General features: G+C 42.3%; 1 protein-coding gene across 1 annotated transcript in view; it reads left to right on the forward strand.

Moving 5' to 3' along the window:
* The window catches only part of LOC118515210, a 28,763-nt gene extending 17,839 nt beyond the window's left edge, over positions 1-10,924 (forward strand). Inside the window, exon 3 of the mRNA XM_036061905.1 lies at positions 10,838-10,924. Within this exon, the coding sequence (XP_035917798.1) occupies positions 10,838-10,924 (87 nt within the window). The remainder of the gene's footprint in view (positions 1-10,837) is intronic.
* The last annotated feature ends 3,018 nt before the right edge of the window (positions 10,925-13,942 follow it).

The following is a 13,942-nucleotide window of genomic DNA, read 5'->3' on the forward strand; positions in this document are numbered from 1 at the left end:
ATAACCACAAGATCTAAAACTAAAACTGATAGCAACGATACTTGCCAAAATGATAGTAATAATTCAGCAGTATCTAAAGTAAACTATATTGAGCTGCAGTTTTGTCGTAATGCAAATGATCTTGTTATTCTAAAAGATAAATTAATTTTACCCAAATCCAATTCTATCGTTTACTTACGAGCAATGTTAGTGAGGATTAAAGCCTTTATAAAAGCTACAAAGCAATTCATGTAACAACTAAAAACTCTCAATGAGAAGGGAGTGCCAGAGATAATAGTACTCAATGAAAATGTAAAAGTATTAGGGGATCATGAAAGAACAAAGAAACTTATTATTATCAATGATTTTCACACCTTACCGACCACAGGACACGCAGGTTTTCATCGTACTGTTAACACAATTAAACAGAGATATACATGGCCAGGAATAGATAAGGATGTTAAAGAAATGATAGCCAAGTGTAAACAATGGCAAATGAACAAACCAATTAAGCCACCAAAAATACCACTTAAAATAACTGATACAGCAAAAACGAGTATGGAAAAGATATTTATAGATCTTGTAGGCCCGTTAGTGAACTCACATGGCTATGAATTCATTCTAACAACACAATGCGATTTAACTAAGTTTGTGACAGCCACGCCAATAGAAAACAAAAGAGCTGAAACTCTAGCGAAAACATTTGTAGAGAAAGTAATACTAAAATACCGAGTGCCAGAAACTATTTGTACAGACAGAGACACAGACTTTCTTTCATCATTGTTTAACGAGATATGTAAACTATTGAAAATAGAAAAACTACAATCCACTGCTTATCATCACGAAACAGTAGGAGCGCTTGAAAACACGCATAAACAGTTAGGCAATTTCCTTAGAATTTACAGCGATAAGAAAGCATTAGATTGGCATCAATGGGTAAACTTTTACGAGTTTGCTTATAATAATACCTTACACACAGCTGCAGGTTATACCCCGTTCTACCTTATGTATGGAAGGCAAGCAAATATACCTTCTAACGTCAGAAACGAAAAAGTGAATAGAGCGCAATACTATCTAGACAATTACGCAACTGTACTAGGTTTAAAACTGAAGATTGCTCACGATGAAGTAAGGAAACGTCTGATACAAAATAAGGCTAAGAGCAAAGAATATTACGATGAGAAAACAAAACACAAAATATTCCAACCAGGAAATCAGGTATTAATCAGAGAAGAGAATGTAAAGAAATTAGCAACACTCTACAGCGGCCCATATAAAATATTACAGGATAATGGCAAAAATGTAGTAATTGAAGATAACATAAAAACAGATACAGTTCATAAGAATAGGATATAAGAATGGCATGTATATATAAAAAAAGGATTGGGCGTGTTGTGGTACCCGACTGAAAACAGTGTAGTAGGCTAGTATCGATAAGAACGTTAAGTGTCGTTAAGTAAGGGAGTTCCACACGGGGAACTCACCTAGGGATGTATAAGTGTGCACGCGGTGGGTTCCGGCATCTTTTTCTGGTGCGGAGTCATAGTAGCAAGCCCTAAGTTTAATAAAGTTCTGTAAAATATCAATCCCGCCTGCGTTTAATATAACAGTATAAAGCCTGTTACTGTTTGTATTATTACTCTTCATGTACTTTGAGTTATTAGAACGAGCCACATCGCATTGCAAGCGAGCTATTTTCATGGATATGGATATGGAGATGGTATTTAATCCCCCCTATCTATCCGTTAAAAAGATTTTGCCTCCTCTACTGAAATCTCGGAAAGATTTCGCTTCACACTAGCCCTCTCTGTCACATTATATGCGTGGTAGTTTTCGGTTGACGAGAGATATACCATGAAGTGCTCTAAACAAACGCGGGTAGATGAACCGAGATGATTTTGACGGAAAAATTTCGCTGACTCTGAAGTTAACTCTGAAGAAACCTGCTTAAATCACTTAAGCCGTATTATTGCACTTCTGATTCAGCAAAGTCGAATTGTGATATAAGTTCGGACCAAAAGCCAGAATACGCAGAAGGTAGCTACAAAGAACGCCTTAATAGAGTCAGAACAGAGCTTTTAGATCAAATCTCATGAACCATTAATACAAATTTTAATGATGAAAATGAAGGGAAAAGCTGCTTCAATTTTTCATAGAATTCATGCAGAAACATGGGAGGAGGTAAAGGCAAATCTTATCAAGCTATTTGACGAAAAATTAAGTTTGGAGGAAATATTTTTCGAGGTGGAAACACTCCAACAAGGAAAAGATGAAACGTATATAACATTAAAAGATAGGGCCCTGAAACTACGAGACGACATTATCACTCATGACCATAATGCGAATCAGGATTCTTATGCAATAAAGAATTTGCGCATACATTTTCAAGCTGGATTAAAGGATAAAAGTCTTAAAATATATGCAATAATGAATAAGCATCTTGACTTTGAAGAACTGTTGGAATTTTTAGAAGAAGAAATAGTTCAGCTCGAACAAATGCGGAAGATTGAAGAAAGATTGACTCTGTCAAAATACAATGAACCAGAAGAGTCCAAAAATACTAGTTTGGAAAATGGTATTTCTACCCCAAGGTTCAACGCAACCCAACCTCCATACAGATATAACAGATCATGGAACACACATAACACAAGCACTAGCGATTTTGGAAATCCGCAATTAAATAGCACAACAATTAACCCAAACACTTCCAATATCAATGGCAACTTTTCCCGGCCCTCGAAATATTTTGCTCCTTACAGAAACAATTATTATCAGCAACCGCAAGCAAATCAGAACCAACCAATGCAAGCATCTCAACAGTACCAAATTCAAAAAAACTAGGTAAAGGGTCACTGGTAGATCGAAATAATAATGCTAGTGATCCTACTATTTATAATCTGTATCATTTTTGAATAGAAGAACATAAAGAAAACACTGGGGCATACGAAACACTGGATGTGCAGTTTACAAACAAAGGGAAACCAATGGTTAACGTTTTATCGGAGGGTATGGAAAAAAAAATTAATTATTTGATAGATACTGGAGCTTGCTTTGCTGGCTGGGATTCAGCCAAACTGTTTGAGGCTTCATACATCGATCATTCAGATATTTTAAAACTATCCAGCTTCAAAGGTACGATATCGGAAACCGTAGGATCTATGTTTTTAAATTTGGTCGTTGGCAGATCAAAGTATAGAACAAAATTCTATATAGTAAAACAACTTGGGGTCTCGGGTATAATCGGTTCAGAATTTTTACGAAAGTTCACCGTAAACATAGGGAGAAATTTTAAAACTATTACCTTAGAGAAGCCTCATGATGAAGAGGAAATTAGAAAGGCGAAAGAAACTATTAATTCTGAGGCAGAGATCATGCAAAAGCAACAAATCAAGGATTAAAACGTTGAGTGGCTTCCTGAGTTAGAAAAAAGGACATGGATTGCGATTTATTGGAAATTAAAAATCAGAAAGAAGTAGTTGGAGTGGAGAGACACGAACAGTTAATGAATACAATTAATCTTCACCACCTAGAAGAGTGTACAGGAGATGATATTGAAAAAAATTTCCTATAGCTGACTTATACTCAAGCTGCATCACATGAAATTGAAACAATTTCAAACATTCCAATATATAAAAGGCAATATAGATTCCCAGCAGCATTGAACAAAATAATGGAAGTTCAAATAGAAGAAATGCTTAGGCAGAACATTATAAGACCAAGCAAAAGTCCTTGGAACGCACCCATTATATGCATACCAAAAAAGGCAAACGTTGAGGAAGAAAAAAAAATCCGAATTGTTGTAGATTTTCGGGCACTAAACGAAATAACGAAGCCCCTTATCTATCCCATCCCGAGGATAGATGACATAATGGACAGCATAGGCAATAGTAGATATTTTTCAACCGTCGATCTTAAATCGGGTTTTTTCCAAATACCGATTAACCCTAGATATGCGTCCAAAACCGCATTTTTACAACAAAATGCACTACGAATTTACTAGAATGCCCATGGGCCTGAAAAATAGTCCCTCTACCTTCCAGAAGTTAATGAACACGATCCAACCAGTCAAAGCATTGGTATATCTAGATGATATTGTTGTGTTTGGGGAAACAATAGAAGAGCATAACTTGAATTTAATCAAAGTATTGGTAGGACTTAAGAAACACAATCTGAAAATAGAGCCAACAAAATGTAAGCTTTTGCATACAGAACTTACTTATCTAGGCCATACAATTAACCAAGAGGGAATCAAACCAACAAAAGCAAATGTAGAAGCTATTGTAAACATGCAAACACCGCAGACACTCAAAGAGCTGAGATCTTTTCTAGGAGCGATACATTTTTATGGAAAAATTTTCCCCATGGTATCAGACGTTCGCAAACCATTGCACGAACTTCTAAAAAAGGATGCCAAATTTATTTGGAGTGAGAAATGCGAAGAAGCTTTTGAAAAATTTAAGCAATTTTTGATTTCAAAGCCCTTATTAGTACGACCAAATTACAAAGACACTTTCGTAATCACCACAGACGCTAGTGATTATGCGCTTGGGGCTGTCTTATCAAATGAAAACACGTTAGAAAATCCAATCGCTTATGCAAGTAGAACTCTGGTTGGAGCAGAAAATCGGTATCATCCAATCGAAAAAGAGTTACTAGCAATTGTTTGGGCAGTAGAACACTTCAAGCATTACATTTACGGTCCGAAATTTTATCATATATACAGACCACAGACCGTTAGTCTCTATTTGGCACCTTAAAGAAAATTCTGCTGTCCTAAAAAGATTGAGACTCAGACTACAGGGACTAGAGTGCGAAATCAGATATTTTTATGTTCTTTCCGATGAACACAAATAAAACACAGTCACGGTCGTACAAATATAAAACACATATTATATTAAAACTAAAACGCACTGAGCCCTTAGCGCACATGCACGCACCCAACCCGTTCGCACGCCCGTTGTGAAGTCTCATTCGCTTCTTGCTACAGGATCGCGATGGCTGCGCCCTGTAGCAGCACATGCATCTCTTGACAGCTAGCGTCTGAAAGTTATGGCTCGTAGAGACGACTTAGAACAGCGATGATTTTTCTGTTCATAACATCTCCCCCTGTTAAGATAGCTGGTACTGGTTGAACCAACGCGGAGGTCTTTTATTTCTAGAAGATCGACGTGGTTCTTGTACCAGCTGTATTTCCTCGTTGTTGTCTTCCGATGCGTATGTGGGATTACTGGTAGTCAACGGGATAGGAGATTCTTCTTCAGGTGTAGGTGAGCATGATGTACACACTGAAGACGAACCAGACGACGATGATGACGATGACGATGACGGTGAAGATGTAGATTTAGACACAGGTGACGACATAGAAGATGATGAAAACGGTAACGTGCTTGGCTTAACGTTCCAAGTGTCTAGAAGTGTATCTAATACCAAGGGTCGTGCAGGATAGTTACATTCGTGATAACGTGCTGTGCGTCTGCGCATCTGATTAATATGCCTACGAAGAATACGTCGGTCGCTAGTCCTAACCTGGTACATAACACTTCCACATTTCAAGGTTACGATTGCCGGTTCCCAATTCCACTTGTTTCTTCCGTAGGTCTTCACGTATACAAAATCTCCGCAGCGTAATTTTTTCCGTTCTCTCATGTTTTCTACTACATTTGGCCTTTCTTTAGCTATACTTGGTCGCAACAGATCAAAACTTGTACGCATTTTACGACCTAACATGACCTCGGCTGGTGACTTGTTTCCATCAATGGCTGGGTTTGGAGTAAATCGGTAGGTTTGTAAAAATATATCTAGCGCTTCCGTTAACGAAGTATCGTCTGTTCAAATCTTTTTCATGGCTCTCTTGAAACTATCTACGAATCTCTCAGTTTGACCATTTGACTGCGGATGAAAAGGTGCCGTTTTTAAATGCTGAATGCCATTGTGCGTACAAAAGTCTGCAAAATCTTCGCTAGTAAATTGCGTGCCATTGTCACTCACCAATGTGACTGGAATACCGAAACGCGCGAATATTCTTCGTAAAATAGCAACTGTGGCTGAGGTGGTAGTGCTAGACGTTTTTATAATTTTTGGCCATTTTCAATAAGCATCTACGATCACGAGAAAATAATCTCCCTCTACTGGGCCAGCGTAATCTATATGCAAACGCTGCCATGAGGATGACGGTTTTGGCCACGTAACGGGAATTGAATGTGCTGGTGTTTTTGCTGCAGAATTTTAGTACCTCGCATAGCATAGAATCTTCCAGTGTCTGTTTAGCAATTTCCGTGAAACTAATTGGTAAGGATGAAATATTACTGATGATTACTGACTTTACATCCCTCTCTAATTCCAAATTAGCAATGACATAGTCGTCATCCGGCTTATCGTGCTTATTTATCAGTCTTGATAGTATGTCGGCATTTCCAAACATTTCCGTTGACACGTATTCGATATCAAAATCGTACATTAATAGCGTTAGGGCAAAACGTTGTAATCGGTTAGCTGTATAAACTGGGATGCGTTTCTTGTTGCCAAATATTCGTAGTAGATGTCTGTGATCTGCCTGTAGACGAAAATGTCGACCGAATATCATCTTATGAAATTTCGTCACTGCGAAGATTATGGCTAATCCTTCCCTATCGATCTGGCTATATTTTTGTTCCGCTTTAGTGAGGGATCTTGACGCATGCTGAACAACCTTAATTGTACCATCAGGAAATTTGTGACTTAGTGTTGCTCCCAGACCAACACTAGACGCATCAGCTGATACAACTATTTCGAGTCGTGGATCGTAGTGAGTTAACAGAAGGTTTGAAGATAATATCGATTTGAATTTTTCCAAAACTCTTTGGCATTCTGCTGATCATGCAAACTGTTCCCTTCTTTTAATAATGCATCTAGCGGATATCGTAAGTTGCCCAAATTTGGTAATAAGCGTCTATAATAATTGATTGCACCGAGGAATGACCTAACTTCGCTAACATCGGATGGTACTGGCAGATTGACTATTGCCTCGACTTTTGATGCAATTGATGGATCGGGTCTAATGCCGTTACTATCAATGATATGCCCTAGGTACTTGATTTGCTTCTTATTGAAAGAACATTTCTCTACACGTATCGTAAAACCGTATTCTTGTATGCGATTTAGCGTTTGATTTAGAATCGCGTCATGTTCTTTCTGACTTCTACCTCCGACAATAATGTCGTCCATATAGCTTGAGACGCCACGTACACCAACGAGCATTTTATCCATGAGCTGTTGGAATGCAGCGGGGGCTACCTTGATTCCCGGTGGCAGTCTGTTGTAGGAATACAGCCCTTTATGTGTGTTAATCGTCAGGAGGCTTCGACTCTGCTCATCGATTTCGACCTGAAGAAAGGCATCCGATAAGTCAATTTGTGTAAAGTGCGTACAATTACCTAGCGTAGCGAATATGTCTGCCGGTAATGGAAGCGGGTACTCCTGGGGATGCAAGGCTCCATTAAGTCCGGTCGAATAATCTCCACAGATTCGTATTTGACCGTTTGCCTTGCGCACTACGACAATCGGTGCGGCCCAATCAGAATAGTCAACCGATGTTATCACTCCCAGTTTCTGCAATCTTTCAAGCTCCTGATCAACTGCATCCAGCATTGCATACGTAACCGGACGCTTGGGACAGAAAACCGGACGACAATTCTCCTTGAATTGCAGAGTAACGCTTCCCTTTATACAAAGGCCCATGCCAGCTCCAAATAGCTTGGGAAAACGTTGTTGTAGCTCCTTCAAAGACGATGTGTAGACGGCGTTGCATATCTGGTCAATAGGCACTGACCACAATGAAAGTGCCTCTACCAGATCCGTGCCCAGCAGCCTCAAATTTGCCTCAGATACGTAAACAGTTTCTCGCCGTTCCTTTTCTCCGATGATGATGTTTGCTTTAAATTCACCGATGATCGGTAGCATCCCTCCTGAAGCGGTTTTAGCCTCCACTGATGGCGGTGAAAGGGATGGTGCTCCGATTTGCTTCCATACGTTTTTGCCGATGACTGTTATGTCGGAAGCTGTGTCTAGCTGCAGTCGTAGACTCGTACCGTTGATGTTTAGTGGTACGTATTTCCTCCTCTGCTGAACGTTTTGCACATTAACCGTAACTGTTCTGGTGTTGATTTGCCTTCGACGAAAATACGTTTTGTAGTTGTTGCGGGGAAAGGCAGTCTTCTTTTTACAGAAACCTTCCTTGTGGCCTACGTTGCCACATGTTGTGCACTTATAGGAACGATAAGTGCATTCACGAGACCAATGTAACGATCCACACAGCCAACATGGATTGCTCGGGTTTCTAGACGATGAGGGTTTTGCAGATGTATACTGACGGTGATGTTGGAAACGTTTTCCTTTGTACTGCACTGCATTTACTCGTTCAGTCGTCTCACGCTCGATCATAGCACTGTCGTGTCTCAAATTGATGATGCGCTGGCATTCCGTCGTTACTTGTTCCTATGTTGTATCTGGACGATCCTCGATTCGGGCTGGCAATCTTTGACGGATTTCTACTTCTTTGTCATCCTTCAAGCCGCAGACGAGCACGAGACATTTGAGCTGTTCTTCTGTCAATTTTCCGAGCTCAAAGTTGACCACAGCTCGATTCACGCGGCAAGCATAAGCCAAATAGTCCTCAGACATGAAGCGTCTGTGTAGCAGCGGCTCTTTTGTGCCTAACAAATCCGTGAGTTTGTTGACCGTTTCTGATAACGAAAAATCACGTGAGTATTTTGGCAGAATAAAATTGACATACCGATCTTTTTTTTTTTTTTTTTCGTTTATTTATAGAGGCTTTGGGTCTTTGAGACTTCATTCGCCTCTTTCCTGTCTATTGTTACATATGTGTGGTAAAAACTATGGCTTAACTATTGCTTAACTATTATTCTTTATGTAATATGGAAACTGTTGTGCTATAAATTTATAGTTCGCGGTACAGGTTGCTGATGTGTAAAAATCCGATGAGGCGGTTCTGCTGTTGCTTGTCGGGAGATAGTATGATGGCTAGGTCGGTATCTAGTTGGCAGGTTGTTCGGTGTATAGTGTATCCATGGCAATCGGTAAGGATGTGGCGGACGGTAATGTCGACGCCACAGAAGCTGCAAAGTGGAGGACTGGATCTGTCGAGAAGGTAGGGGTGGGTCGGGCGGGTGTGACCAATGCGAAGCCGGGAAAGGACTCGTTGGATGTGGCTGGAATCGGGATCGTCCCAGGGTGCGGTGTTGTGCTTGATGGAGCGGAGTTTTGTGGAGAGGTCTAGGTTGTGCCAGTTGGTGTTCCAGTGTTGAGCGACTATTGCGTTAGTGAAGCGGATGGCGTCACGGCGTGAAAGTGAGCTGTGCGGTTCGGCCGGCTGGAGCCGACCTTCGTTGGCAAGACGGTCGGCTTTCTCGTTTCCGTCGATTCCGGAATGACCCGGAATCCAACAGAGGACTATTTCAGGAGATGGAAAGATGTCATCTAGGAGCTGAATGAGTGGGTCTTTTGAGGAACCGTGTTGAAGGGCTGCCAGGACACTAGCGCTGTCGGTGAAGATGACGTTCGGAATGTCGGTCCGAAGTCCTTCATCGGCGGCAAGACGGATAGCTATTGCTTCGGCTGAAAAGATAGAGGTGTGGTTAGGAAGCTTGATGGCGCAATTTTCGAGGCTGGAATGGATCCCACAGCCGGCAGAATCCCGATTAACGGAGCCGTCTGTGTAGATGTGGTGATGGTGTTGCTATTTGGTCCGGATCAGGTGCGTAAAGGTGGTATTGGCGATGTGGCTGCTTTTTCCGGTTCCCCGGAGAGTTTGTTTCAGTTCCCAGTCTATGGCAGGAGTGCTATGGTACCAGGGACGTGTTCCCCGGCGGCTGGATGGGATGATCGGAGGAATCTGGTGGTTGGTGAGTTGTTGCAGGTCGGAGTTAGCTCTGGTAAGGAGGGCAGTTGCGTCGATTCCTTTCTCAAGGATCCAAGCTGCAGCTGCCACGAGTCTATTGGTGATGATATGCTGAAATGGAAGAAAACCGCTTTCGCAAAGGAGGGAAACAATCGGGCTGGTGATAAAAGCACCAGTGGCGTAGCGGATGGCTGTATGGTAGACGGGTGCTACTCTCTTCTCGAAGGTTGCTCGCTCGCGGGAAACAATCTCGATGCCGGCGGAGGAGCCAGGCGTTGATGATGCGGTTCAGGGTTGATCGGGAGGCCCGAGCTTTGCCAGCTCCGAGCATGCGGAACAGGTTCAGCCGGCTGTTAGCTTCCTTCTTAACCTTGTTGGAATGTGGAAGAAAGGAAAGGTGTCTGTCGAGTGTTATGCCGAGTATGTCGGCTGTTCGTGTGTTAGGTATTGGTATATTGTTGTATGTAATAGATCGTCGTTGTTTGCAGAAAGAGTGTTTGCAGATATGGAGGATTTTGGATTTGGTATGTGATATTTCATAACCTGTCCATCTCGACCACTGTCGAATCCTGTCAACCCCTGCTTGCAGGAGTTTACGAGATTCACAAGCAGTACGTGATGAAGAGGCCAGAATGATATCGTCTGCGTAGAGGAATGCTTGGATTTCTGTAAGAATAAAACTAAAAAGGGATTCCATACTAATAAGGAAAAGGGTGGCGATAGAATGGCTCCTTGCGGAACACCATTCTCTAGTGTGTAGGGGTTGGATAGTTCGGTTCCTATTAATACTCTAAATGTCCGGTCCGTAAGGAAGCTTGCAATGAACTTGGTTAAAAGTCCACCAAAGCCCCAGCGGGACAGTTGTACTAGGATGGCGTGACGCCATGTTCGGTCAAAAGCTTTGGAGAGGTCAATTATTGCTAGATCTATGTGACGTTCTCTACTGGTGGCTTTATCTAACAGATCGTCCAGCTTGGCAAAGTACGTTTCCGTGCCTCTACCCATCCGGAACGCATGCTGGTTATTGCTAAGGAGATTGCGGTCCTCTAATTCCTGAGTTAGTCTACGGTTTACCATCCTTTCCAACACCTTAGCTATGCAGTTAAGGAGTGAGATAGGACGGTAGTTATCTATTTCATTAGTTGATTTGTTAGGTTTAGGAATCGGTACGGTTAGGCTAGTTTTCCAATCCGCCGGGATATTCCCGGTGGACCAGATACTATTGTAAATATTAAGAAGAGTTAGTTTTGCATACGGTGGTAGGTTTTTAAGTAAAGGATAGCCTACGTTGTCAGGGCCGGAAGATTTGCCTTGACATTTCCTAAGGGCCCAGTTAAGTTCTGCTATTGAGAAAAGTCTATTGTATCTATGGTTAGTGGCATCTACTTGGGGAAGTGGAATCTGTTCTACGGAAAATTTGCGTCTGCGGAATCGTGGAGAAAAATTATCTGTAGCTGAAACGTTTGCAAAATGTTTTGCAAAAAATTCAGGTACTTCAGATGGTGGAATAGTTGAAGTAGGATCAGAGGGCTGGTTTAGAATAAAAGGGGCATGCGAATGTTGGTTTGAGCCCGAAAGCACACTCACCCGCCGCCAAAGCTCCTTACAGGTCAAGAGAGGGTTGATATCAGCCACGAACTGATTCCAACTACTCTCTTTCGCTGCACGGATGGCTTCTTTGGCAAGGCGATTGGCTTCCCGATACCGATCGGCAAATATGGGCGTGAAAAAATTGTTGGGGACATGGCTGGCGCGGCGGAAACGGCGTAGAGCAGCGCGACGGGCTTTAATAGCCTGCGCGACTGTCTCATTCCACCAGGGGACATTTCTATTGGAGGATGTATTACCTTTGGTATGGGGGATACTACGGGAAGCTGCTATTTCTATGGTTTCTAAGAAGCGGGAAAGGGGAGGATTTTCGTCAAAAGGTAGATTGAAGCGGATTTCTGTTTGATACTTTTCCCAGTCAGCCTCCTCATACTTCCAACGAGGACGTACGAGAGATGGCTGGGAGCGAAAAGTACTACGGATAAAAAGTGGAAAGCGGTCGCTATTGTGTGTGTCTGTGTCAACGTCTATGTGGAATTGAGGTGCCATAGAAGATGACACCGCACAGTAATCAAGGATAGAGCTACTTCCGTCGGACGGAGAAACACGGGTTGGGGTATGGTTGTGGAGGATCAGGTCAGGAAGATCGTTTTGTATAGGAGATAATTTGAGAGAAGGAGATAGATATATGCAGAGAATGGTTGCTTTTATCGGGAATGCTATTTGTACGGTTACTGAAGGTATTGAGGTGGATAGGTTAATTTGTTAGTGGGAATGTGTTTAAGAACTCCTAAACACACGTTGTAGTGAGGATGTGTAGGATTAATGTTGAAAAACCAGTTATACTTATTGAAAGGAGTGTTAGAAAGAGAGGGAATGGCTTGAGTTTCTTGTAGGGTGATGATGCTGGGGTTATGCTTGGTTATGAGGAGTTTTAATTCATCTAGGTTATTTTTCATGCTTCTTATATTCCAGGATAATGCAAAAAGGGGTTGTTGGCTAGAGGAATTTTGTGAATTTTGGGGATCGCCCGAAATAGGAAGGGCAGGGGATTCAGATGTGTAATTGGAGGGAAAAAGCGATGAAGGAATAAAGGATCTTTCTAACTAGGTTTTTTCTTTTTCGTACTACGGGTGGAAACGTGGGAAGGAGGGATTGTGGTGATGGGGTTGGGGATATGGGGAGAGGAAGAATTGAGGGTGTTGGGGGTGGGGGTGGGGGAGGTTGGGTTTTCCTCCTCCGAGGAGGGAGAGCCCTTATTACCGCGGGCTCGCTTGCGGGTGATGGAAGAAGTGGTGGAGGTGGTGTAGGCCGCGTCTTCTGAGTCGGTCAGAGTTGTGTCGGTTTCCGATTCTAGTGAGTTGTCGTTTTGTTCTTGTTTGTCATTATTTTGGTTCAGTATTTTTTTAATCATTTTACCTTGTTCTTTTATTTGTTTTCTCAAACTGTCGATTGATTCTCTTAGTGTTTTGATAAGTTCTTCTTGTTGCTGATTTTGTGATTTTAGATTAGCAATAAGCATGTCTTTTTCGCCTTGCGTCGTTTGTTGTGCGTACGTAATTCGTTGTTGGACAAGGGAAGGAGTTACAGGCAAACTAACAGATCTACGGGCTTCTCCGTAAGAACAATTGTTATCTATTTTGTACTTGATGACTGCTTATTCTTGTAGGTAGCGGGGACAGGAACGGGAGAAGGCGTTATGTGTTCCTTTGCAGTTGATGCACACGGGGTCGACGGGACAATCTCCGTGGGCAGGTGTACCGCAGTTGGCGCAGGCTTGAGTTACCTTGCAGCTCATCTTGGTGTGTCCAGAAAGAGCGCTGTTGTAGCACATCATGGGTTTTGGGTAGTAAGGTCGGGTAGAAACTTGCAGGGCACCGAGACGGATGAATGACGGGATCGAGGTGGTGTTTATACGGAGCAGGAAGATGTTGGTCGGCACTAATTCACTGTTCACTTTACGTTTGAATCTACGCACAGAAATTACGCGTTGATCCTTCAGTTCTTCTAAAATTGTCTCGTCACTAACGTCTTTCAAGTCTGGGGAAAAGATTACACACTGAACACTGTTCAAGGTCGTATGGGGAGTCACTGTCACACTAGTCCCGTCAATGAGTTTGGAGAGGGTTTGTAGCGATTTAAATTGTTTGGAACTACGGGTCTTAATTAGGAGTTGTTTGCCGTTGTCAATAACTTTGCCGGGTTCGGAAAGTTCACCAGCAAGGGAGGATAAGGATTTACCAATGACGAAAGGGTTTTTTGGGAGGAGAGAGCCGTCGGTTGTTTGTAGGACAAGGAACTTCATGTCTCCGTGGTCATTGTTCTTGTCCATGTAGTCTGGTAGGGTCCTCTCATTTCGGGAGGACCCGCCGAGAGGGGGAAACTCCCTCTCGTAGGAAGGTGGGCCTGGCATTGTAATGCCGGGCCCAGGAAAACAAAAATTATAAGTCCTGTCAGTCGTAAAAGTAAATGTAAACACACTACACTTAAAGAATATCACCACGACACACCACCTACACT

This window comes from Anopheles stephensi (genome assembly GCF_013141755.1).
Source record: "Anopheles stephensi strain Indian chromosome Y unlocalized genomic scaffold, UCI_ANSTEP_V1.0 chrY33, whole genome shotgun sequence".
NCBI lineage: Eukaryota > Metazoa > Arthropoda > Insecta > Diptera > Culicidae > Anopheles > Anopheles stephensi.